Source organism: Hibiscus syriacus, unplaced genomic scaffold (assembly GCF_006381635.1).
Source record: "Hibiscus syriacus cultivar Baekdansim isolate YM2019G1 unplaced genomic scaffold, ASM638163v2 tig00110257_pilon, whole genome shotgun sequence".
NCBI lineage: Eukaryota > Viridiplantae > Streptophyta > Magnoliopsida > Malvales > Malvaceae > Hibiscus > Hibiscus syriacus.
In genome coordinates, this window is record NW_024062648.1 from 18,301 (window position 1) to 45,202 (window position 26,902).

General features: G+C 36.2%; 3 protein-coding genes and 2 pseudogenes across 3 annotated transcripts; 3 read left to right on the forward strand and 2 right to left on the reverse strand.

Moving 5' to 3' along the window:
- Window positions 1-1,154: 1,154 nt before the first annotated feature.
- LOC120115033 (probable disease resistance protein At4g27220) lies at window positions 1,155-2,596 on the reverse strand. The gene is made up of 2 exons (XM_039135807.1): window positions 2,510-2,596; window positions 1,155-2,414 (listed from the first exon to the last, which is right to left on the reverse strand). The coding sequence occupies exons 1-2, from the start codon at window positions 2,594-2,596 to the stop codon at window positions 1,155-1,157; spliced, it is 1,347 nt and encodes a 448-aa protein (XP_038991738.1).
- A 24-nt stretch (window positions 2,597-2,620) lies between these two features.
- On the reverse strand, window positions 2,621-3,193 carry LOC120115034 (probable disease resistance protein At4g14610). The gene has a single exon (XM_039135808.1). The coding sequence runs from the start codon at window positions 3,191-3,193 to the stop codon at window positions 2,621-2,623; it is 573 nt and encodes a 190-aa protein (XP_038991739.1).
- A 949-nt stretch (window positions 3,194-4,142) lies between these two features.
- Window positions 4,143-6,745, forward strand: LOC120115035 (annotated as a pseudogene).
- A 4,931-nt stretch (window positions 6,746-11,676) lies between these two features.
- LOC120114945 (universal stress protein PHOS34-like) lies at window positions 11,677-13,927 on the forward strand. Its single transcript, XM_039135713.1, has 4 exons — window positions 11,677-11,873; window positions 12,171-12,280; window positions 12,810-12,928; window positions 13,816-13,927. The coding sequence occupies exons 1-4, from the start codon at window positions 11,693-11,695 to the stop codon at window positions 13,892-13,894; spliced, it is 489 nt and encodes a 162-aa protein (XP_038991644.1). The 5' UTR covers window positions 11,677-11,692; the 3' UTR covers window positions 13,895-13,927.
- A 3,993-nt stretch (window positions 13,928-17,920) lies between these two features.
- Window positions 17,921-26,525, forward strand: LOC120115028 (annotated as a pseudogene).
- The last annotated feature ends 377 nt before the right edge of the window (window positions 26,526-26,902 follow it).

A 26,902-nucleotide genomic window follows, 5' to 3' on the forward strand; every position in this document is an offset into this window, starting at 1 on the left:
ACTAGGTTCCACATGGTTCAGGCCAATGATGAACATGTAATTGTTTACCCCGAGCTCCCTATGGAGGAAGGACCAGGACCAGGTGGTTCTGGAAATCTCACGGTCCCAGAATGTTCTCTGGGGTGTGCTCCTTGTTTCATTCTATCGGCTCAAACGATGTCGATGGAAACGGTAACACTACCAGTGACCTCAAATGAGCTGAAGTGTGGTCCGGGATGTCTCCCGGAATGTGTTTCCCGATGGAACGATACTGACCTCGAGGACCCTGTATCCATATGCTATCTGAGTGAGAATAAGGGCCTTCTAATACTAAAACGAAACATGATACCGGTCGACCTGCAGTTGGAATTTCCAATTCGATGACAGAAGCCGTGAACATAGCTCGTGTGCCGAGCCCATTGTTCTGTACAGATCATAGCGAGCCATGAGTGGAACTGTTCTGAGTTCTACCTGAGATGAACTAATAAAGTTTGAGAAGTCTCATAAGAACAAGAAAAATGAAGATCCCGTCGTCTTTTGGAACCTTTTCTTATTAACAGCTTGTATATTTATGATCCCTAAATGAATAAAGAAAGAACATAAGACACAATATGCATAAATGGGACTATCAAGTAGCCTACCTTTCTCTGTTTTCGGCTTTTCGTATTTGAATCATGAATCGATGGTGCAACCCTTCTCACTCCAACATGGAATCAGAGAACTCTGGACCAGAACTGCACTTCCATGACGAATCACACCGGCACTCCTTTCACAGAATCAACAGAAACATGAGAGATCCACCCTATGCTAAAGAGCTCAATCAACACAAACATGAAATATAATCATGTGTATTGCAGCATCTGATCAGTTGAATACAGCTCTTAACTATATGTCTGGATTACACACTACCAGTTGGACCTCAAGAACGGCCCCAAAAGAGACTTGGTGAAGGGATGATCCCATTCCACTAATTCCCACCACTCCTTTGGCTTTAGATAAATACTGAGAGAGAGAGGTCCAGATGGTTGGAGATTATCAAGTTGGGGAAGACTCGAAGGCATCCTTTTTAACTTGACAATTTTCTACCCGGGTTTCTTCCAGAGTTTGACACACCAGTACTCCACCGACACCGCAAATGCTCTTCAATTCAGGTAGATCTATCAATTCCAGTTGCCTTAAGTTTGGTAGACGAAATTCCACCGTAACCATTCCGCTTTCCAACATTCACGTTCTGATGCTATTATTTCCTCTAGTTCATCACAGTTCCAAACTCTAAGCTGTTGTAAGTGTAGCGGCACACAGTTTGGAGAGAACAACTTCTTCACATTTCGACAATCAGATATTTGAAGAAATTTGAGAGAGGAAAAGTTGCCGAGTGAGACTTGGATAAACCTGGAGAAAAGGTGTTCTTCACTACAATCAAAATAGCAGTTCTTGATATACAGTTCCTTAATGTCGCGTGGAAGCATACTCTGATTGGAATAGATATTGCAACCACATAATTCAATGTATTTCCTGGAATTAAATGTCACCGCCAGTCCTCTTTCGCCTACACGAATCTGGTATTCACAAGGCTCTTCTCGATCATGTAAAGCTTGGACATACATATTTAAGTCGTGCACGTCATAAAACCGACCTTCAAGGAATTCCAACTTGTTCAATCCATGAACCTCTTCTCCTCTTATCAACGTATCACCAACGATCAGCTCTTGAAGGCAAGAAAGACTCGACAGAATTCCATTGGGGATCACAATAAGGTTCCAACTCCAACTTAGATTTAGGTACTTGAGACTCAACATATTTTTCATCCCATGAGGGACAGACTTGATATCTGTTGCTTCAAGAACCAACTCCTTTAAAACTTGAAGATTCGACAACGATGGCACCTTCTTTAGATTTAGACAGTGATAAAGTGATAACCTAGCGAGAAACTTCAAATTTGATATCGAATCGGGCAGACTCGTGATGGGATTTTTTGAAAGATCAAGAATCTTGAGTCTAGGCATATGATTGAAGAATCCATCTGGAATACTCATTATACCGCAATCTGACAACAACAGTGTCGTTAGCATTGGACATTTTGGTGGTGGCATTTCCAAGGGACACACAATTTCTAACTCCCAATTCCCCATCAATGAAACCTTCTCCAGATCCTTGCTCCACTCTTGTTCATCTGGTGGATTTGTTAATCTCATGCCAGCTTTTACGAAGAATCGAGGTTTCACGCTTGTTATGTGTAATGCCATCTCCCTTTCAAGATCATGCATCTTTACATGTCTTCCATATTTGATAAGAGTAGAAACTTCTAACAAACAATTATTCAAGAGTCTATTCATTATTGTGCAACCCCTGTCAAACTCTGCCTGCCTACTATCCATTTCTTCTACAAGTCCTTCTGCAATCCAAAATCGAATAAGAACTCTCTTTCTCTGATGCTGAAATATTCAGGATATAACGCACAACTGAGGAAACATTGTTGAATTTTTGGATCCTTTAAACGATCATGACTAAACTGCAACTGACGGAACACCTCATCTTCCAACCCAACACTTTTCTTGTAAACACTTAACTCGTTTAGTGCATTCCTCCATTCGAAAAGGTCATCAATGCCTCTCATACAAGCAGCTACAATGACTATTGCTCAGGATAGACCCGCACAACGATTAGCAATTGATTTTGCAACTGCTTCTAATACTGGAATATTTAGAATATCCACACGTACTTTATCCAAGAATAAGTTCCATGCATGCCTTTCCTCAAGAGGGTTTACTTTAATCACTTTACAACCCATCTGCCGACACACATCCAATGATCGCGTTGTCAACACTAATTTACTACCGGTACACAGGTCAGGAATTCTTATAATCTCAGAGGAAATCTTCTCCCATAGGTCATCCAAGATCATCACAAACCTACTCTTTCGAGAAAAAGTTTCAAACAACATGCTTTCCCTTGTTATTTCATCTTCATCACCGGAAAAAGTTACTCCGAGTTTACTTGAAATGTCTTTCTGTAGTTTAGGAATGCTCATCTGCTTGGATACAGTGACCCAAATCACAATATATAACTTCCCTGTCTCTTTTAAGAGTTGATTGTTTATAACCTTTCGTATATATGCTTGTTTTCCCAAAGCCACCCAACCCCCAAACTCCCATCTTCCGAACCTCATCATCCAGCAAGCATTGCCAAATCTCTTCAACATACGCCTTTGCATCTTCACCTGATAAAGTTATCGTCGACAAAACTTGTCCAATCCGTTAAGGATTGTCAACAACCAAACCTTCATGGAATTTACCTTGTTGAATAAGTTATTCAACTTCCCTTATCCTCTTTAACACATCATCCGCGAAAACATCCACGAGTAAGAGCTCGGCACAAAGATGAATCCCACCATTAACTGAATTATATTTAACAGAATAGAGACTCAATGGCGAGATTGTTAGGATCTAGTTCTCATTTCCTTCACTTTAATTTTACAATCCAAAAAATAGAAATCCCTTTAACGATATCTAGGATAGTTTAAATAGAAATTTTAATTTATATTCTTTTCTTTAAAATATTTTAACTTTTAACATTTTAAATTTTTATTAAAATAAATAGATATAAACTATTAATTAATCAATGATAACACATATCATTGATGTAATACTTTCAGATATATTAAATTACTAACGTGATATATATTACGTTATTCAAGATGATACTGTGATAAGTATATCACATTATTTAAGGTGAAGATATGAATATGTCAGATCACTTAAAACGATGATATGTCATATATCACGTTATTTAAAATAAATAATACAATACGTGTCACATCAATAATTAAATGATATGACATATATATCATCATAACGAGGGCATGTAGCGTAATTAACTCAAAATTTAAATATATTTCAATTTATGGTTTTCGAAATATTAAAAAAAGAAAAAGATAAAAAATGGTAGCCTAAAAGCTTAAGAAGAGCAAAATTTTACGTTATACTCTCAAATAATCACCACTCTTTTTGACGTCCCTCATGCATCCTTCTTCACCTTTATCTCTTCCAAGCTTCCCAACAAAATCTATGGATTTCATGATTTTCTTGAATTAAAGAGGATTTGCAGGTCCCCTGCTTTTGTCCATTTTTCTCATTTCTTCTCTTCCAATTATTCTCTCGAACATGAAATCCATCTCCAATTCCTTGTTTTTCGCACTCTGTTGTTGTTGTTCCTTCACCATGAACACGTTTCATGTTCTTGCAGAAAATGGCCCCGAATCCGAACCCGTGGCTTACGTCCTTTCTTGCGGCGGCGAAGACGGCACCGATTCCGACGGACGAAAATGGATTCCCGACCAAAAGTTTCTATCTTCATCCGAAAGAAAGATGATACGGAAGCCGCCGCGGCTCAATTCCAGGACCCTTCTTTGCCATCGACAGTTCCATACATGAATGCTCGGATTTTCCGATCATCGTCGACGTCGTACAAGTTCCCGATCTTTACGAACAGTCGCCTATGGCTTCGGCTCCATTTTTACCCCACTACTTACGCCAACCTCGACCCTTTCGGCTCGTATTTCTCCGTTTTCGCCAACGGGGTCACGCTTCTTCATAACTTCAGCGCGGCCGTGACCGCAAAAGCGTTCACACAGGCATATATATTAAGGGAATTCTCTTTGACGTCGACCGGATCGGGCAATCTCAACGTTACGATCACTCCCGGTAAAGAGTCATATGGTTTCATCAATGGCATTGAAGTGATCCCTATGCCTGATATATTCAACCGGCCTGCTGTTCTTGTTGGATATAGTAGTGAGACTCTTGATCTGCAAAGCTCAAATCTGCAAACGATGTTCCGGTTAAACGTAGGCGGACAGTTCATCACACCGAACAACGATTCTGGCCTTACTCGAGCATGGTACGACGACTCGCCGTATTTGTTCGGTTCCGCCATTGGTGTCACTTCTCAGGCCGATAAAAAGGTTAAGATTGAATATACAGAGGATGTAAAGGAAGACATTGCCCCGGTTGGTGTGTACAGTACGGCGCGGTCGATGGGACCGGATTCGAAAGTTAATCAGAAATACAACCTTACTTGGATCTTTCAGGTTGATGAAGATTTCACATATGTTGTCAGGTTACATTTTTGTGAGTTTCTGCTTACCAGAATCAATGAAAGAGTGTTTGATATTTTTCTTAACAATCAAACAGCACAACTTGGGGCTGATGTGATTGCATGGTCTGGCTCTCTGGGCATGCCGGTTTATAAAGATTATGCAATCTATGTTCAAAATGGGACCAATGAGATCTGGGTGGCATTGCATCCCGACGAACGTTCTAGGCCGGAGCGTTACGATTCGATCCTTAACGGATTGGAGATTTACAAAGTTAACAACACGAAAGATAATTTGGCCGGTCCGAATCCGGTGCCGTCGGAAATGCTTACTAATGCCGAAGCGGCGGAGAAACAGTTTGCAACAACGGAATCTAAAGTTGGAAAACTGATTGGTGGGGTTGCTGGAGGGGTTGCTAGTTGTGCTTTAGTGGTAGCGTTGGTTGTTTTTGTTAAGAAAAAGAAGCATAATGTTGGTCCTGGCAAAACCGTCAACCCGTTGCCTGATTACGGAAGTTCCCGTAAATCGGGAACGACCGGGAAACCGAGTACCGGAAGCCACCTTATGAATATTGCCGCCGGTCTCTGCAGGCATTTCTCGTTGTCGGATATAAAAAATGGAACCAAGAACTTCAGTGAATCACATGTTATCGGTGTCGGAGGATTCGGCAAGGTTTATAAAGGTACTATAGATGGAGGGACTAAAGTTGCTATCAAAAGATCAAACCCTTCTTCGGAACAAGGCGTTCACGAATTCCAGACCGAAATCGAGATGCTCTCGAAGCTCAGGCACCGGCATTTAGTCTCGTTGATCGGATTTTGCGAAGAAGACGGGGAGATGATATTGGTGTATGATTATATGGCTAATGGGACATTAAGGGAACATTTGTACCGGACTAATAAGCCTCCCTTGTCTTGGAAGCAAAGATTGGAAATATGCATTGGAGCTGCTAGAGGACTTCATTATCTTCACACTGGGGCAAGGCATACCATCATACACAGAGATGTTAAGACTACAAACATTTTATTAGACGAGAATTGGGTCGCGAAAGTTTCCGATTTTGGACTATCGAAAACCGGTTCGAATCTTGACCAAACTCACGTAAGTACAATGGTGAAAGGTAGCTTCGGTTACTTGGACCCTGAATACTTTCGTAGACAACAACTGACCGAAAAATCCGACGTCTACTCCTTTGGAGTAGTCCTGTTCGAGGTATTGTGCGCAAGGCCAGTACTGGATTCGAGCTTGGCGAAAGAACAAGTTAGTCTGGCCGATTACGCTCAGCATTGCCAAAGGAAAGGAACACTCCATCATATCATCGATCCACATCTCAAGGGAAAGATTAACCCGGAGTGCCTTAAGATATACACGGAGATAGCCGGAAAGTGTTTATTGGATCAAGGGATCGATCGGCCTTCGATCGGCGACGTGCTTTGGAACCTCGAGTTCTGCCTTCAATTGCAAGAAAACCCGGGAGGAGTCGAAGTGGCTGAAGATAAGGCCAATGATGCTTATGAGACACATACATCAACGATCTCCGTCTATGAAGAGACAGCTAACAAAGAAGTCGATTCGACCCAATCGAATCCTTTCTCAATGATGGTGGATCTCAAAGGAAGATGATACATATGCTACTCCGACCCGACCCCGAGTTCCGTATGTTTGAACAATCATATCCGTATCCATGTAAAAACATCTCGGATACGGATATAGATGTTAGATATGAGTATTTTAAGAAAAATGGATCAAACTCTACTAGGCTCTTGAATCAGTGACTGAATTGTTCCTCAGACAAACATGTTCCTTTTTTTAAAAAAAATGTACATTGAATACTAGAACATTTAACCCTAGAAATGACCAAATTTAATCACTAATGAATGGATGAACGTGAAGAGAGAGAAAGCCGAGAAACCGGGGAATCTGAAATACTTCGTTTTCGCATTTGATCAATGACCAAATTGTAACAAGTCAATAACGTAAATGATCGAAACATAATCTTTTAAATTCCGATGATGAAAAATTGAACAAAATTGAAACAAAAGTGACTCTAACGTTAGATTACCCTATACTCGCACAATTAGGAAAAACAAAAAGAAAAACTCTAATTCCATCTTTTCTCACCATGAGAGTCAGTCGTCAATCGTCATAAGAGGGTTGAGGACGAACTTTGACTGCACTAATCCATTGATGGAGGTTTAACACGACGCGCTGCTCAATCTTAGCTAGCAGACAACGAAGAAGAATCACATCATCTTCTCTTTAGTTTCTCTCTCTCTTTCCCTTCGATGTATTCAATGATTGGTTTATAATTTCGAATGATTTGAACCCAACCATAAACTAATTAAATTAGCTAGGGTTGTTGGGTTTAAAATGTTGTGTTTGGATTATATTTTTCATGGTATTTTAATTTATTTAGATGTTTATTCAACATTTATGTTCCATTGTGAGTTAAGTAGTTTAAACATAAATGTTTGATTCTTATTTATTACTTCATTTAATTTATATTAAAATTCTTACTAGTTATGTCTATTTGCTTAATTGTTATCTTGTTTCCGAATCGTTATCTTATTTGGTTTTCCTTGGTACATTCTGAGATGAAAGATTAATGATTTGAGATTTTGATAATTGATTAAGGCATGCATGAAGACAAGCATCGAATAAGTGAGGGAAAATTTGATGAATATTTTATTTGGTTAATGTTTTATTATTAATTAATCCGTGTTAACTCCTTTTATAGTGCTAATTTGGGTTATTTATGTTCGAATTTGTGATGGACTCTATTTTCTAAGAAACAACAATTAAAAGGTGAATTAAAGAGATTTTCCTTTTTTTTTTGGGAGAAGCTGACGCCAACTCTGTTTAGAAGATCAATCCAAGCACAATTCTTTAGGAATTAAAAGCTGTAATTAAATTCAAACATCTTAGATTTTATTATTTTGCTTAGGATTTTAATTATTTATTTTAGGATTTTTAGTTTACTATTTATTAGGAATTTAAGTGTTTTAATTTTCTTGAGGATTAGTAATTTATTTTCATTAGGTTTTCTCAAGATATAAATACCCTTCAGGGTGAAGCTTGACGGAGGTAAAAGTTTAGAATTCAGTATAGAATTAGTTCTGCTTTTTTTTCTTCATCATCTTCTTTTTTCTACAACCAAGCATGATCTCTAGCATGCTTGGCTAAACTTTTCTTTAGCTGACGGCTAAGCGAAGACTCAGTCCATTCTCGTGAGAATTACAGAAGCCCTTTATATCTTCAGATTTCTTTCTTGATTTTCGGCATACAAAGGGAGGCAATCAACCTTCCTTCAAACATCTTAGCACTTTCAATCCAAAAAGCGTGCGTTGGTTTGATCGAAGTTTTGATCTACAGTTGGGGAGGATAATCGACTTGTAGCAAGTTCAATTCCCTAAGAACAAGCTTAGCGGCAGTCCGCTAAGGGAAATCAAGATCGGGTTCGATTCTCATTGAGACACCATAATCCGAGAACGAACTTTTCCAGTTCTTAAACCAACATTGGCGTCAATATCGATAGTCGATATTAATCCAAACAAGTGCTAGATTTCGAGGATTGGCTTTGGAAATTAGTTAACTAGAGAAAATAGCAATTTACAAGGGTTGGTTCTTGTAGACTGTAACCAACGAGTATCCGAAGTAAAATCTATTTCAGTGATCGAGACAGATTGAAACGAAGCGAAGCTAAAGGCTATTTCTTATCATTGATTTTTCTACAATTTACTTTTTCTATTTTTATTGTTTTTACTTTAGTTTTATTTAATTTAATTTACTTGGATATTATAAACCCTCCATTTTTTAATTTTCTTGTTTTATACATTTCTTGGTTAAAGATCAATTCATATTGATATTAAAAATTTCCAAATCTTAGTGGACCGACACCCTTCTTCTTTATACTACGTTCTTAACATAATTATCCAAGAAAAATAATTAATTATTTCACAATTACGACGTTTGTTAGCACTAAGGAGAGACACCAATGGCCTCAACGACACCATGGTCAAGGGGGGCATCATCTAATCTGCGATGTTTCTTGGCATTTACGGTTGGGGTCTCGGATGTGATCTTAATATTACATTTCTCCACCAGTTATTATTTAATTTAAATTAAAAAAATCTTTCGATCTAATTTTTGTAATAAAAGTTTATATTTAACCCAATTGAATATATATATATATATTCTTTCAATTTTTTTAATTTTTTTTTAAATTTACAGAGTTTTAGGGGATAATTGAGTGATTGAAAACAAACACTCGATATTAAAATAGGAAATAAAAATATATTTAATTAAAAAATAAGATAATTTCACATGTTAATTTTCACTCATTCATCAGTCTTAAAAAATATAAATTTTAAAAAAATTGCATTAGATGAAAGTAGATATCAAACATTGATATTCACTACTATTTTATAAGGTAAAATTCATAAATAGACATTAAACTATATCAAAATGATCCTTTTAGACATCAAACTCTCAAATGTTATATAATAGAAAATTATAGATTTTGTTATAAAGTGGGCACAACGCCATTATCTATTATTAAAGAGATGATGTGGCATGCGAAAGTAATAGAAAACATTGAATCACACGCAGTCGGTGTGGGTGCTCGAATGTCACTTATTTTTGTTGCTTCTTCTGGCATTATTGAGTGTCAATATGTCGTTCTCAACTCGAAGATCATCGTCGTGATTTGTTTGTGTTGCGTTCTATCCTTACCGAAGCTCGGGCCACTCTTAACTTGTATGCAAACTTCCTTGTTCAACACATGCGTTGATCGGTCAATGATGCGACGAATGCCCTCGCTCGCAGGGATGGGCATTGGGCATGGGTCGGGTTTCGGCCAACCCGACCCGACCCGAAAACTTTACATCCTTCACCCGACCCGACCCGAAAAATATATATCATCTACCCGACCTGAACCCAACCTAACTTTTTGAGATAAAATCTAAAACCGATCCGACCCGAAATAATAAAAAAATATTATTTTTATTCAATAAAAACAGTGATTTAATTGGGGAAAAAATATATATAGAGGGGTATTATTGTAATTATTCATAAATATATAAGGTAAAATTATATTTTTTCAGGTCGGTCGAGTGGGATATTTTTCACCCTAAACCCGAATTCGAACCGACCCGAACATCACCTTAAAAAAACCCGATCTGACTCGACCTGAACCCAATTTGTTTTATAAAAAAACCCTACCCGATCGGGTCGGGTTCGAGTCCCATGCCCATCCCTACTCGCTCGTTATGCTTACACAACCTCCTTAATGTTAGGAGACATTTGGTTCGCAGAAAATATAATTATCAAAAGAATTTTATTTTTTTTTGAATTGCATTCCCACGAACAAATTCTTAAGTACTAGATAATTCCCACCGTTTTGGACAATAATACCTCTAAACTAATGAATTCTTTTATAATGATCCTTCTCGATTCTCATTTTTATCATTTACTCAAAATTATAAACATGATAATAATATTCAAAGAGTTTAATTTAGTAAAATATCAATAAATTTGATTATTTAGAATTATTTTATATTTTTTAATATTCAATATATTAATTATTTATCATTTTATGATGTGACAAATAATATTATTGTAAAAATATAATTATTTAAATTGATATCTAACTTCAAGTTATTAAAAATAGATCTTATACATTAAAAATTAATATCTTTGTCAACTTGAGATCATAATATTATTTTTTTCATATTATATTTATATAAATAGATACGATACTTACGAAAATTATTTAAAAATATAAGTTCAATTTACTAATTATATATTAAATGTATTTTTTTATAAAAAAAAAATTAGATAATATAATAATTAAAATATTTCTATGACTTATCATTCAAATATTTATAATTTTATACTAAAGTTTAACTTTTTAAATATATATATATAGATCACAAGGATAATTAAGTAAAACATGCATTCAAAAGTAATTTTATATCCGTCTAACTAAACACTATAATTTTACATTTTTACTAAATAAAGAAAACAGTATAATAATATTTCAATAATAATATATTATAGTAATTATTTTTAAAAATAATTTTATATTCCGTAAACTAAACCCCATACAGTTTGATTATGATATTTCTGTTTGGATTCGTGAAATTGTTTATGTTTTTGAATATATTGTTATTTTCAAACAAACAAAAAATGGAATTATGGTAGAGGGTTACAATTGTTAGAAACAAAGATACAGGGAGTTTCAGAGCAATTAAACCAACGAACATAATCACCATGCATTATGGAACATCCACAATCGTCACCGTTCGATCTCAATCAAAATCCTTCCGGTTCTCCATCGAGCGGTTTCAAAATGATCGGAACACCATACGCCAAAACACAAACCGTGTGCTTCCCCAAAGACCTTTTCCGGATCTCGTCCCTGTTCTTTCACTAAACTCACGCTCCTTCCGTTTTCCATCTTCATCGATTCCCTATTTATTCCCCTGTTCTCCATTCTTGAAGCCGGAAAAAACACTGCGATTTTCTCAGCAAAATTCGTCACAGATCGATCCGTAAGAGGAAAAAAGCATTAGACAAAAAATCTAAAAAGCCCCCTTAGCAAGAAGAGAGAGAAGAGAGATGGCGGCGGCAGAACGGAGAGTCGGGGTGGCTATGGACTTCTCGCCGAGTAGCAAGAATGCGTTAAAATGGGCGATGGAAAACGTTATCCGGAAAGGGGATCATCTTATCCTTATTATCATACGGCCCGAAGCGCATTACGAGAAGGGCGAGATGCAGCTCTGGGAAGTCACCGGTTCACGTATATTATCTTCCCTTCTCCTGTTTTCTTTTTCGGAAAATTATTTAAATGATGATCCAACTTTTAGGGAGTTAATGTTTTGGTCACTAATTTTTTGGAGTGCTAACGTTTCGGTTACCCAGACATTAAACCTCTAACAATGATTAATGCTTCAATTATCCAACTTTCAAGCTCTAACAATTTGATCACTCAATCCCCTCTCCATATTTACAACTAAACCATTGAGTTTCTTGATAAATATATAACATATTAGTAATGTTTGTGTTGAATGAGCATTTGTTGATCTATTTATTGAAGCTTTTATCCCTTTGATGGAGCTGTCCGATGCTGCTATCATGAAGAAGTATGGAGTCAAGCATGACCCTGAAATCGTAGACTTCGTTAGCGGCGTTGCTAAGGAAAAAGATGTAACATTTCTTCACCCCAAATCTTTCATCAACTTCAATCATGAGTTTAGTAATAAAAATATTGATTTTTTTTAAAAAAATTATGAATAGATTTTTTGAAATATTATTATAAATAGGGTTATTTTTTTATGAAAACTAAAATACATATTTAATATAACTTATAATAACAATTTTTTTAATCTTCAAAACTTATATATTCTATTGTTATTGTTTTAATTCGAAGCAATGTAATATTTTTAGGAGGAAAATAAGTAATTTAAGAGAACAAAAAAGATTAAAACGATGGGATTTTTAAATATTAATTTACTGGATTATTTAAAATAAAGATCAAATTTATAAACTATATAAATTTTAAGGATTAAAATTATTATTATATCAAATCATATCATTATTCAGTTTAATATTTAACGATACAATTATTTATAAAATATTCTAATCAAATAAAACGATTATTGTGGAATTTACAATTAAATGTATTAAGAAATATATTTATTTATTTATTTTTCTGAAAATTGTGTATGATTGTCAGGTTGATGTTCTGATGAAAGTATATTGGGGTGATCCACGTGAGCAGTTATGTGAAGCCATTGACGCTATCCCTCTCACCTGCATGATTGTAGGAAATAGAGGCCTCGGCAAGCTTAAAAGGTCTAAACATTTCATCAAATAAATTTTTTTGATAGCATATTAAAAATTTTGATAAATACAAAAGATAAAGTACACAAATGGTCATTCGACTACATGACATTACTTTATTGAGTCTCCTGACTATTTTAAATGTTACAAAATAGTTCATCGACTATAAGACGTTACTTTGTTGAGTCCCTCGACTATTAAAAGTTACAAAATGATTACCTGATTATTCATTATGTTCCAAGCAAGTCATTTTCTGTTGAAAAATTAATGACAATTTGAGTTGGGTATCAATCTATTGTATGAGATATGATAGTTGTTTAAGATTCTAAAATCAGATTTTATCGTATCTCAGACAGTAGATTAATATCCAGCTCAGACTATCGTCAAATTTTTAACAAAAATGGATGAATATGGAATAAGAAATAATCAGATGATCATTTTGTAATTTTTAATAGTATCTTCAATTTTTTAACAAAAAAGGACGAATATGGAATAAGAAATAATCATGTGATCAATCTATTGTATGAGATATGATAGTTGTTTAAGATTCTAAGATCAGATTTTATTGTATCTCAGACAGGAGATTAATATCCAGCTCAGACTATCGTCAATTTTTTAACAAAAAAGGACGAATATGGAATAAGAAATAATCAAGTGATCATTTTGTAATTTTTGATAGTTGGGGGACTCAACAAAACAACATCCTATAATCTAAAGACCATTTTATAAATTTTGATAGTCAATGGACTCTATAAATCAATATCCTATAGTCGGGGACGATTTGCATGTTTTACCCAAATAGAGAGAACTCTCGTACGGGATATTAAGACAAAAAAATATTTTAAATAATATGATAAATTAAAAATGTAAATGTCGTATATAAATATATTCAATTTCAGGGCTATAATGGGGAGTGTAAGCAACTATGTGGTGAACAACGGTGCCTGCCCTGTGACTGTGGTCAAGAGCCATGACTAAGGTGCTGCGACTCTTGCTCCGATAACGTTTTTCGGGCGACAATTTTCGGTTTCCGGCGTGTTTGACGTCTTTGCATGGGATAAAGAACTAATGTTTTTTATTAAAAAAAATAAGCTTTGCATATTTATAGCAATTTCCTTTTTGTCTTTAAGATTTTTTTTAAAAAAGTTCATTTTAGTGATTAAATATTTTTTGAAAAAATTGAATTTTTTTCTGAATTGAACCAATTAATGGTAAAAAGTAATAGATTTTTAATAATTTGTGTGTGTATATATATATATAATTTCGTATTTTTCTAATCTTATAGTTTATTATTTTTAATAAAAAAAATTAATTTAGTTTCATGGTTAAATCCTAGACTGTATAAGTTCGAATTTCACGTAAGATTTTCTTATTATCCTTATTTTCTTACCAATAGGATGATAAAACGCGTATCTATTTTAAGTGGTGAATTCAGAAATATTTTTTAAGTTGAATACATACATATTAACAACGTAAAATCTTTAAATAGGACGAGTATAAATAAAATTGCAGGGTGGGTACCGTCCATAAAATAAATAACTAATCTAAGAAAAACTTATATTTTAGGATGTATACTAAAAATTTCAAGGTGAGCACCATTAGTAAAATAAATAATTAATCGAAAAAAATTCAGATTTCAAGATAGATACATACCCTGACCAAGCCGTGGCTCCGCGGTTGTATCTTATTAGATATTGATTTATTAAAGAAAACGATATATGAATGTACCACATCAGCTCAACTGTTATTAACTATGTATGGACATGGTGATCAAAATGAAACTTTTCCTCAATGATTGTGACTTTAATAATTTTTTCAATTATAATAGCCAAAGTGAAATGTATTAAACTTTTAGTGACCATTACTAAAGTTAATCCTTTACCAAAGAAATCTTACGGCTTAGTTACTTTAGGAGAGAAAAAAAATAACTAAAGTATGCCCTCTTTTTTATTTAATTTAAGTACATAAATTATTTTTTTTTATCAAAATAAGTATTTATGATTATTGTTTTAATCAAAATAAGTACTTAAATTATTTTTTTTTTAAAATAAATACTTAAAGTATTCATTTTTTATATAAGTATCTAAAATAACATGTCAACATTTTTATAACTTAGATGAAAATTTTTGAATAATTTAAGTACTTATTTTAACATAAAATACTTTTAGTATCTATTTTGACAAAAAAAAACTTTATATACTTACATGTAAAAAAATTTGGTATACAAAAGGACTTATTTGTGATATAAGAAAAAAAAGGAAGTTATATAAGCTAAAAAAAATGAAAGAAAGAAATTGAAAATAAAAATGGAGCGGAAAATATAAGAAGGAAATTCATAGTTGCAAACTTGCAGTATATTTTACCAAAGCCATTTCTGGAAGAGCAAAACCCTCTGCTGACATTCGTCGGCCTTAATATACGGTTTAAAAATAGTGTTACAGGTTCTATTATTATTTAAATAAAAAAACTAATAAAAAAATGATCAAAAATATTATTAAACGCTATTAATTTTATTATTATTAGACGTTTTATCGGATTTGATAAAAATGACATAAAATATTATTAAACGCTATCGATTTTATTATTATTAAGTATTTTTACTAAAAATATTAAAAAATAATATTTTAAATAAAATAATAATATTTTAAATAATTTTTTATCAATTTTATTATTTAAAAAATAATAAAATCGATAACATTTTATTTTAACCTTATACTAAATTGCTGAACTGTATAACTTCCGGGTCTTTTCAGTCCTTGTAATTAGATAAGTGTTTGCATTTATTCTTTATTATTTTCTTCATTTTTTGTTACCTTTTTCTTATCCTTTGTTTGTTTAGTAGGAAAATCTTGTAGTAAGCTACTAAGCTTTGATTTTCAAATTTGTAAACTCTGAAGCTAGTTTCTTGGGAAATATAATCTTTTTCTTAAGCTCCAAGTTGTAGTTTTAGGGTAAAAAATGCAGTCTTTGAGAAATTTCTACCATAATAAGACGAGACTTATATAGGACCAAATACGAGTAAATAAGTGTGAGATTTAAAAATCTGCTGAAATTTCTACATTCCCTTTTCATTTATTGCAAACATGATTATTGAATTTCTTTTGTGGTTTCCATTGCTTTGTCTATTTTGAGCTTTCTTTTGTCATTTGCCGTTCAAAGAGTTGGATTCCGTGGCCATTATGGAAAGCATTGGTGGGTCGGAGTTAGCCGTCGCCGGTTGTTTCGTTAAGAAGAAGAGGCGTGGCGTTTCAAGCCGGCGGCGCGTGACTCCGCAGCTGTTTACTCATAGTTACATTTTAATGTCATCACCAACACCAACCATAAGTTGTAGTGGCAGTGAAGAGCAACATTTTAAGAATGGTTCTAATGGATTTGGATTCATGTGAGAATAAGCTGAAACTTAAGCCTGCTTATATCGTTTGTATAGAATTTGCTCATCATGATCTTCAATCTATTGTTGAAATGATCCTTCTGTATTCCATTTATCACTTTTACTTTTGGCCATATACGCATGTGTTTGAGCTTTAAATGGTAAAAGTCGTAAAATTGTTTGTTTTATAAATGATCATTGATTATAGAACAAAAAGAGGAACTTTCTGAGGTGGAGCTACAGTCGAAGAAGGCCGAGGCTGCACAGAGACGAAGAATGCAGTCCGAGAAAGCGGCCAGGGATGCTGAGGTTGTACCTGTTGCTTCTCTTGCTCCTTTGATTAATTTTACTACTGCTTCACTATCATTCTAGAAATTGTGTTTAGTAGGGTCTTTGAATTGTCTTTAGGCTGAGGCAATCAGAAAAAATACTGAGTCAAGATTCTGAGGGAAAGAAAAAGGAGGATGAGATGAAAAAGCAGCGGGACGAATTGGCACATATCCGTGGCCTTTTCGAGGTATCATGCAGCTTGCCGTCTGGTTTGTCGAATTCTCATTCATTTCGATGTTGTAATCTGTCTACCGCAGCTATATTTTCTGAAGACATCGGTCTACCGCAGCTATTCAATTCGGTGCCATGCCGTCAAGGTACTCTTACAAATCTGCCTGTCTCATGCTTTTGACGACTTATATATGCTTTTACTGGTAATTTCGCTGTGTAATTTATGCATTTCTTTACCCTCTAGTTATCCCCGATCCGAATTGTACAAATACATACAAGTATCGAGATTCCAAGTCGAAGCTTCCATTATGCAGTCTTGGTTGCTACAAAGCAATACATGAACAGGCTCAACCTTTGATTGCAGGTTGAGATTTGTCGCCCCGACCGATGCGGAAGCCAGAAATGGTTCCGTTATATCATTTGCGAGATGACAATTGAAGGTGACCATTGATGTGTGCCGTTTTTCTCTTCTAATGTTCGAGTTCGAGCTACGACGAAGTGACCGGACTCCCTTTTGAAGTCTTGTTTGTTTGCGAACCATGTATTCATGGACCTAACCACGGTAACAATGTATTCAATTCTTTTTCTATTTTACTGATTTGTTTTATTTTAAACGACGACGGGTCATTTATATAGACGTGCCGCTTGTTATAAATCTAGAATATGAAATAGAAAATGCAAGTCAATTGCTTGGTTGTCAATCTCAAAGCTCCAGCCTCTGCTGCAGGCTGCATTATACGATCTCATTTCATGCCCTATTCGAAGTTTTACTTTATGATTATTCAAAGCTATTTGATCTCTTGTGTCTTGTTTTGCTTACCATTCTATGTTCTTCTTAGTGATTGTAACCATGCATTTGTCTGATTCATTACATCCCCGACAATGTGATATCAGGTAGGTCGTGACATGTAAATATTACTCCGACACTTCATTTTTTTGATGTCTAAAATATCCGAATCGGTCATATATTTGAAAAAGAAATTTGTTCATATTCGATTTCGAGTAACATGGTTTGGTTACCGTAAATGATGCAGGCAACCTTGGAAGCATCAAAATCTTCTTGTTTACAGCATAGAATTACTTGAAATTGTTGACTGCTTTCTATTGAGTTTCATTCGTCGTATTAGTTTCCATTGCTGCATACCATGGGGAATGATGTGTGTTTTTGGGATGACTTTAATATTTATGCAGCTCCAGATAAGTTGAGTTCTTCGGGCAAAGAATTCTAGAGTTTTAACGTCGGTAATAATGGGAAACAAAATGGATTTTATAGAGCTGAAGAGTCGGGTGAAATGGGAGCAGTTGATTCCTTTCCTTGTTATGGAATCTATGGAGACGAATCAATGGTTGCCACAGGTTTCGGTTTATCGAAACAAGATCCGCAGCAGCAGCAACAGAATTTTAAGGATTATGGTTTTCCTGATGGAGTGAGTTTCAATGCTCAATCTCTATTGATTCCGACGTGTTTCGATGAAATGGCGGAGCTTGGTCAGATCAACTATGGAGTCTGTGAGGATATTGATGGGGCAAAGAAGGGGAACCAGCAGCCTCTGTGTTTGTCTTTGCTTGGACTGCTGAACAACTACGGCAACGGATTCAAACGTTTTAACGGGGAAAGAATAACCGACGATGATATAACCGTATACGCTCGGAGATCAAAAATTTTCAACAGAAGAAATCATGAGGATTTCTGGAGAGATGTTTGTAAAGTCATGTGGCCAAACTGTTGACGGAATCTTCATGATTGATCATCCTTTTAATGCTTCTTTTTCAGGATTGTCGGACCAGGAGACGAGGGATGTCGAGCTTGCCGTGCTTCTTCTAGCTGCTGCAGAGAAAATAGGATACTAACAATATGAAAGTGCAAGCAGATTGCTGAAACAATGTGATTACATGTCGTTGAAAACCGGGTATCAGATTCAGCGAGTGGTCTATTATTTCTCTGAAGCGCTTCGAGAGAAGATCGAAAGAAGTTCGTCCAAGGGTTTAAAGTGGAAACCATTGTTGGTAATGCTCAATCCCACATAGTATTGGAAATACTATTGGGAATGGTATTTAAGGCATGGCTTTCCCACTTCTTTGTTGAGTGATAGAGAACAAGGGGGACTCTCGTCCGCCGCCGCTGCCACTGCTACCGCCGTCCGTCTCATCTCGGCTCGGCTCGGCACGACACGGCTCGTGGTCGTAGTCATGGTCATGGTAATACGACGGATACTATCTTTTTAGAGAAAATTCTTGAGGAATTTCTCTTTGAAAGAAACAAATGGAAAAATGTGAAAGATTTCAACTGATATTTATAGGCTGCTGAGGACTGTTTAATTTCAAATGATAACAGCTAGTTTATGAGAGTTATCAGAAATTAAACAGCTTTTTTCTAAATTAAATTAAAAAACGTTAAGATGTATCTGGACTGATTTACAGCTTTGTACAGGAGTTATTTGATTTAATTCCAGGGGTTACATGATATAATTTCAGGAGTTATAACAGCTGAATAATGATGTAATGAACCTGGACTATTTTGTAGTCAGGTTCATCTAGACGTTTCAGCTGTTAAAAAGAAGAGATTTAATCCTGAAATTTTATGGACGATTTTAACCCTATTTCTAGCCTATAAATAGAGGGCTATATTCAGCTTCTCAACACTCTCAACATTCACAATTCACTTTCAAAGTATTTTCTGTAATTATTCTTTCTGTGCTTTCCGATAAGAAGAACAATACCACCGGCAGTCCACTCCGATTTCGGGTGTACGGAATTTGGAGCGACCGTGTTAACCTCGGGGGACGATCCACCTACTGCAGCGATTACACACATCGGGGCGAATTCGTTTCTAAGGCAGTGATTTTTACCACGACATAGTTTACGAATTTGTTCCTTTTAATTACTGTTTATATTTCCAGTCAATGCTAACGGTGTAGTTTTGCAGTTCATATGTCCAACAATTTAGAAACGAATTCCATATACTGCAATCATGACAACACCTTTGAGCAAACTAATCCCCGATCTTTCCAAGCTCGATGCACTTGATGGAAAGAATTATAGAAGGTGGTCCCAAAGAATCCTGATATTCTTCGAGCAGCTTGATCTTGACTACGTGCTGCTCAAGCCACCACCTACCATGCCACCAACCCCAGCTGTCGATAATGATGCGGATGTGGTCCTCAATGATGATGCCTTAGCAACCGCCGCCGCCGCTCTCGCTACCTACGAGAAATACGAGAAAGACAACAAGACTGTGCGATGACATCTGCTCAGCCACATATCAAATAAACTATTTGATATGTTCCTTAGAGAAATGAGTGCCAAGACAATATGGGATACTCTCGATAAAAAGTATGGTGCGGACGATGCTGGAATCAAGAAGTACGTTGTCGGCGAATGGCTCAAATTCTAGATGACTGATGACAAGCCGATAATGGATCAAGTCCATGACTATGAGAACCTAGTCGCTGACATCATCGCCGAAGGGATGCAAATGTGCGAGGTGCTGCAAGCCAATGTTCTCATTGAGAAGCTGCCCAAGTCCTGGTCTGACTACCGCAACTCTCTTAAGCATAAGAAGAGAGAAATTTCGCTTGAAGAGCTCGTGGGCCATATGAAGATTGAAGAAGCCAACCGTTTAAAAGATAAGCTTACTAATTCTATGAGTAATTTATTTTTTAGAGCTAATCTGGTTGAGTCTAAATTTAAGAAGATCATGAAACGTGGGAATCAAGATAAGAAGACGAAACCTCAGAAGGCTACCAACTTCAAAAAGTCAGGAAAGGCCAAACCTGAAGGAAAGACGTTCAAGTGTTATGTTTGCGGTTTACCCGGCCACAAAGCTTACCAATGCCAACACCGCTCAGACCGCCAGAATGAAAACAAGCCACAAATGCACGTTGTAGAAGAAGATGATGAAATCATTGTTGCGGTGGTCTCAGAAGTTAATCTGGTGGAGAACAGTTCAGAATGGGTAGTTGACACTGGCGCTTCGAAGCATTTCTGCGCAAGAAAGGAGTTTTTCACTGAGTTCGAGGATGGGAACACTGGTGAATGTATGTACATGGGGAACTCTAGCAGTTCTGAAGTGCTAGGCAAAGGCAAGGTTTTACTCAAGCTGACTTCTGGTAAAACTCTGGCTTTAAATAATGTTCTGTATGTACCTGCCTTGCGTAGAAATTTGATAAGTGGTGGGCTTCTGAATAAGGCAGACATTAAGTTAGTTTTTGAGGCAGATAAACTTGTACTTTCTCGAAATGGTGATTATGTGGGGAAATGGTTTTTAAGCAATGGTTTATTTGTCATAGAAACTCAATTTAATGAAAATAAAGTTACCACTTCTGTTTATATTGTTGAATCCATTGATATGTGGCATGCTAGATTAGGACATGTGAATATTCATGCTTTAAAGAAATTAATGAATATGAATGTTCTGCCTAAACTAGACACAACTACCTTTAACAAATGTGAGATTTGTGTAGAAGCTAAGCATACTAGACCTCACTTTAAGACTGTTTCTAATAGAAATATTGAACTATTAGAACTCATTCATACTGATCTAGCAGATTTTAGAAACACTGAAAGTAAAGGAGGAAAACACTACTACATAATTTTTGTAGATGATTATTCAAGATATACAAAAGTTTATCTCATAAGAACTAAAGATGAAGCTGAAAACTTCTTTCTTATTTATAAGGCAGAAGTAGAAAATCAATTAGATAGGAGAATCAAACAAGTTAGATCTGATAGAGGTGGTGAATATGGATCTAATTTCTTAAAAGATATTTGTGAAAAGAATGGCATAATTCATGAAACTTCAGCCCCCTATTTTCCTGAACATAATGATATAGCCAAAAGGAAAAATATAACTTTAAAACAGATGATGAATTCTTTACTAATAAGTTCAGGGTTATCTAATAACATGTGGGGGAAGCCATTTTATCGGCAACTCATATCTTGAACCGAGTTCCTCATAAGAAATTAGATTCTACCCCATATGAATTGTGGAAAGGATACGCTCCTAATTTACAATACCTGAAAGTGTGGGGGTGTCTGGCCAAAGTGGGTTTGCCAGACTTTAAGAAGTCCACCATCTGACCTAAAACTGTTGATGCGGTGTTTATAGGGTATGCTACGAATAGTGCTGCATACAGATTCATGCTTTTAAAAGATTATTCTATTTGTGAGTCAAGGGATGATGTTTTCTTTGAAAATACTTTTCCTTTAAAGGAACCGAGAATGAATATTGAAACACAAATAGAATATATTTCATCCACTTCTTCTAGTAATCCTGCTAGGTCTTCTGAACAAATTGATTTCGAGCCTAGAAGAAGTAAAAGGCAAAGAGTTGAAACCTCTTTTGGACCGGACTTTATTACTTCCTTTATTTCTGAGATAAATGATTTAGACTCCATTTCAGATCCTATAGCTCAAATTTTTCTGTTAGATGAGGATCCTAAAACTTTTGAAGAAGTTATAAGATCTATCGATGCTAGTTTTTGGAAAAGAGCTGTTAATAATGAACTAGAATCGATAATGTCTAATCATACTTGGGAATTAGTTGACTTGCCTAACAGATTCAAACCAATCTCCAACAAATGGGTCTTCCGAAAGAAACTAAGGCCATATGGTTCGATTCAGCGGTACAAGGCAAGGTTAGTCGTCAAAGGGTTCACTCAAAGGTTTGGTTTAGAGTACTTTGATACATATTCTCCCGTTACAAAAAACTCAATAATTCGTGCATTATTTGACTAGTCTCTATTCATAAGTTGCAGGTACATCAAATGGATGTTAAGACTGCTTTCTTGAATGGAGATCTAGATGGCGAGATTTACATGGAGCAACCACTAGGTTTTGAAGCACCTGGTATGGAAGGCAAAGTCTGTAGACTCAAAAAGTCACTCTATGGACTTAAGCAGGCTCCTAAACAATGGTATGAGAAATTTCATAAAACTATTCTTAGTTTTGGTTTTGTTGTGAATGGTTCGGATGCTTGTGTGTATTCGAAGATGTTTGACACTGAATGTGTTATCATAAGTCTTTATGTTGATGACATGTTGATTTTCAGTTCTAACATTGAGTCCATTAACAAAGTTAAAAATTTCTTGTCTACTAAGTTTGAGATGGCAGATTTGGGAGAAGTAGATGTAATCTTAGGAGTCAAAGTTACCAAAACTTATAAGGGATTTTCTTTATGTCAAGCACATTATATAGAGAAAGTGCTAAAGAAATTTGACAGTTTTGATGTCGTCCCTGTTCGAACTGCTTATGACCCTAGCATACATCTAGTTAAGAATAAAGGAAGTAGTGTTTCCCAAACTGAATATGCTAAGTTAATCGGAAGCTTAATGTTCTTAATGAACTATACTCGGCCTGATATGGCTTATGATGTGAGTAGACTGAGTAGATATACTCATAATCCGAGTGGTGAGCATTGGATTGCTCTTAAACGCTTACTGAAGTATCTTAAGGGTACTTTGGATTGGAAACTTGAGTTTGTTGGCTTTCATGCGATACTGGAAGGATATTGTGATGCCAACTGAGTTTCTGATAATAATGAGGTAAGCTCTACGAGCGGGTATGTTTTTACTTTGGGTGGAGCAACAATCTCGTGGAAATCATCAAAGCAGACTTGTATTGCTCGTTCTACTATGGAGTCAGAGTTTATAGCTCTTGACCTAGCTGGGCAAGAAGCCAAGTGGCTCAGAAGTTTGTTAGCAGATATTCCGTTGTGGGGAAGATCGACTCCTCTAGTTTCATTATTGTGTGATTCACAAGCTGCGATATGTGTGGCTAAGAACCAAGCTTACAATGGTAAGAAAAGAAACATTCGTATAAGACATGAGTCAGTGAGACACTTAATAAAGAATGAAGTGCTCTCTTTATAGTATGTGAAGTCGGAAAGGAACCTAGTAGATCCACTTACCAAAGGGTTAAGTCGGAAGCTGGTCCTAGATTCGTCGAGGGGGATGGGTCTAAAGCTCATTGGTTGAGGAATTCATGGTGGATACCCAACTTAGTTATCTAAGTTCCATGTGGTCAAACGAAACCATGGAAAGACTCATAGTGCACATTCCTACTGCCTATCCCTATGATGAATAATGTGCATGCCTAGGATGAGCTTAATTGTTCTTAATAAATTCATAGCCCAGGCTTTGGGTGGTCTTAGTGAGAAAGACTTGATGAATTTACCGATTTTGGCTGAATATCTATTCTTAATAAGTTCATAACCCAGAGTGAGTGGGTAGGAAATGATGAACTTACTGACAGAAAGGTTGAGTTTGTTAAACTCTTAATAAATTCAAATCCAAGTATTTGGATGGTCCTAGTGAGAAGGACTTATTGAATTTACCGATAAATGAGGTTGAATATTTATTCTTAATGACTTCTTAGCCCAGAGTTTGGGTGGTTCATTTATAATGAACTTGAAGAAAGTCACCATACCCTTTGTGAGGTTGAGCTATTATAAAAGCTCTTAATTATTTCATATCCCTTTTTAAAGAGTGGTTTATGTTGAGATAAACTTGATGAAAATAACCTATGTAAGTGAGAAGGGTTAGCCGCCTTCTATGAAAAATGTTGGGCCATTTTTCTAGCATACTTACTAGAATCCTAAGGTAAGATGGCCAAATATATACTTTGTATATATATATCTTACACATCGAGGACTCAGGTGGATGAAGGGATTAGTTGTGTGTTATGAGTTTACCCTGATCTTTGAAAGTTCCAGACTATTTTCACTTATCTAAGAGAATGATTGCTCATCATCACTATGTACTAGTTCCAGATACGTTCACTAGTGCTTAAGAAACTAATCTCGTTATTGCTCTTCTGGAAAGTTTGTTTTCGAGTTTCAGAAGATTTCTTTCGCATTAGTGGGGTAATGTTGGTAATGCTCAATCCCACATAGTATTGGAAATACTATTGGGAATGATATTTAAGGCTTGGCTTTCTCACTTCCTTGTTGAGTGATAGAGAACAAGAGGGACTCTCGCCCGCAGCCGCCGCCGCCGTTCGTATGTCTCGTCTCGTCTCGGCACGGCTCGGCTCATGGTCGTGGTTGTGGTCGTGGTCATGGTAATACGTGTCTTCGACACGTCCGCGCGGATACTATCTTTTTAGAGAAAATTCTTGAAATGGAAAAATGTGAAAGATTTCAAATGATATTTATAGGCTGCTGAGGACTGTTTAATTTCAAATGATAACAGCTGGTTTATGAGAGTTATCAGAAATTAAACAGCTTTTTCCTAAATTAAATCAAAAAACGTTAAGATGTATCTGAACTGATTTCCAGCTTTGTACAGAGGAGACAAGCTGTTAATATCAGGAGTTACAGGAGTTATTTGATTTAATTCCAGGGGTTACATGATATAATTTCAGGAGTTATAACAGCTGAATAATGATGCAATGAACCTGGACTATTTTTGAGTCAGGTTCATCTAGACGTTTCAGCTGTTACAAAAGAAGAGATTTAATCCTGAAATTTTATGGACGATTTTAACTCTATTTCAAGCCTATAAATAGAGGGCTATATTCAGCTTCTCAACTCACTCTCAACATTTACAATTCACTTTCAAAGTATTTTCTGCAATTATTCTTTATGTGCTTTCCGATAAGAAGAACAATACCACCGGCAGTCCACTCCGATTTTGGGTGTACGGAATTTGGAGCGACCGTGTTAACCTCGGGGGACGATCCACCTACTGCAGCGATTACACACATCGGGGCGAATTCGTTTCTAAGGCAGTGGTTTTTACCACGACACGGTTTATGAATTTGTTCCTTTTAATTACTGTTTATATTTCCAGTCAATGCTAACGGTGTAGTTTTGCAGTTCATATATCCAACAACCATGGTTCAATATCGATGAGGCGATGATGACCATGAAACCCATTGTATTGGCATGCCATCAAGAGTTTCCTTTTGCTAAGGTTACACAATTTGCAGGGATCCAGGCCATTGTCGAAAATGTTGCCGAGGTGAAAAAGGTTCACATAATTGATTTTGCAGTAAGACACGGTGTTCATTGGACTATCTTAATGCAAGCTCTTGCATCTCGACAACACGAATGCCGACTGGAGCTCCTGAAAATAACCACTGTTTCAACCGAAGCAAAGGCTTTAGTCGAGGGCACCGGCGAGAGGCTCTCGAGTTTTGCTCAGAGTTTGGGAGTACCCTTTGCTTTTAAGGCTGTTATGGTCTCAAGACATGTTGGATCTTAGAGAATGTCACTTCGAAATCGATGCTGAAGAATCCATTGTCGCGTATTCAGCCTTTGCTTTCTGGAGACTGCTCGTGATGCCGAACCGGATTGAAAATACAATGACGGTACTCAGAGTCATGAATCCTTGTTTGATGGTGGTAACCGAAATCGAAGCCAACCATAACTCGCCCATCAAAGTACTGTTTTGCTTCAGCGCATACTTTGATTGCAGCGCGACTTGTATGAAGCAGGATAGTAAAAACAGAGAGATCATTGAATCAGTGTTCTTTGGTGAGGGAATTCGGAACATGATAGCGACTGAAAGCGACGAGAGGAAGGTCCGGCACGTGAAGTTCGATGTTTGGAGGGCGTTTTTCGTTCAGTACGGGATGGAGGAAGCCGAACTAAGCATGTCATCCATGTACCAGGTAGAACTTATTCTCGAAACTTTCGCCGACGAGACTAGTTGTACACTTGATATGAACGCCCAAACAGTACTCATCGGTTGGAAGGGAACTTCTATGCATTCGATTTCGGTTTGGAAATGTCTATAAACCCAGATAATGTCTCTTAATCTTTGATTTTTCCTACGCCTTCTTGTATGTTACACAACAATAATATCAATCGAACTAAATCGACTAGTTTCGATCTTAATATACCCATTATTGTATGTATATTCCAAACCTGGGGCTTGATTTGAGCACTAACGTATGAATTCATATGTAAATGACAAGCAACTATTAAGATTCAAGGCGTGATCCAAGGCGTTGCTCGAGGGGCTCACAACATCGCCGCTCATAAACACCATTCGGATCGAGTCATGGGTGCTGGCCACAACAGCAAGTGTAATAAATGAAAGAGCGGCAAACCACATGGCTCTGCAGGTGGATCACAGCATGTTATACCTTCACCCTATGAGTTTTACAGTGTT

Coding starts and splice junctions, on each gene's coding strand:
- LOC120114945 (XM_039135713.1), top strand. CDS start 11,693: ATGGCGGCGGCAGAACGGAGAGTCGGGGTGGCTATGGACTTCTCGCCG. Junction 12,281..12,809: donor GCGTTGCTAAGGAAAAAGAT/GTAACATTTCTT, acceptor TATGATTGTCAG/GTTGATGTTCTGATGAAAGT. Junction 12,929..13,815: donor GGCCTCGGCAAGCTTAAAAG/GTCTAAACATTT, acceptor ATTCAATTTCAG/GGCTATAATGGGGAGTGTAA.
- LOC120115034 (XM_039135808.1), bottom strand. CDS start 3,193: ATGCAAAGGCGTATGTTGAAGAGATTTGGCAATGCTTGCTGGATGATG.
- LOC120115033 (XM_039135807.1), bottom strand. CDS start 2,596: ATGAGAGGCATTGATGACCTTTTCGAATGGAGGAATGCACTAAACGAG. Junction 2,415..2,509: donor GTGTTGGGTTGGAAGATGAG/GTGTTCCGTCAG, acceptor TGAATATTTCAG/CATCAGAGAAAGAGAGTTCT.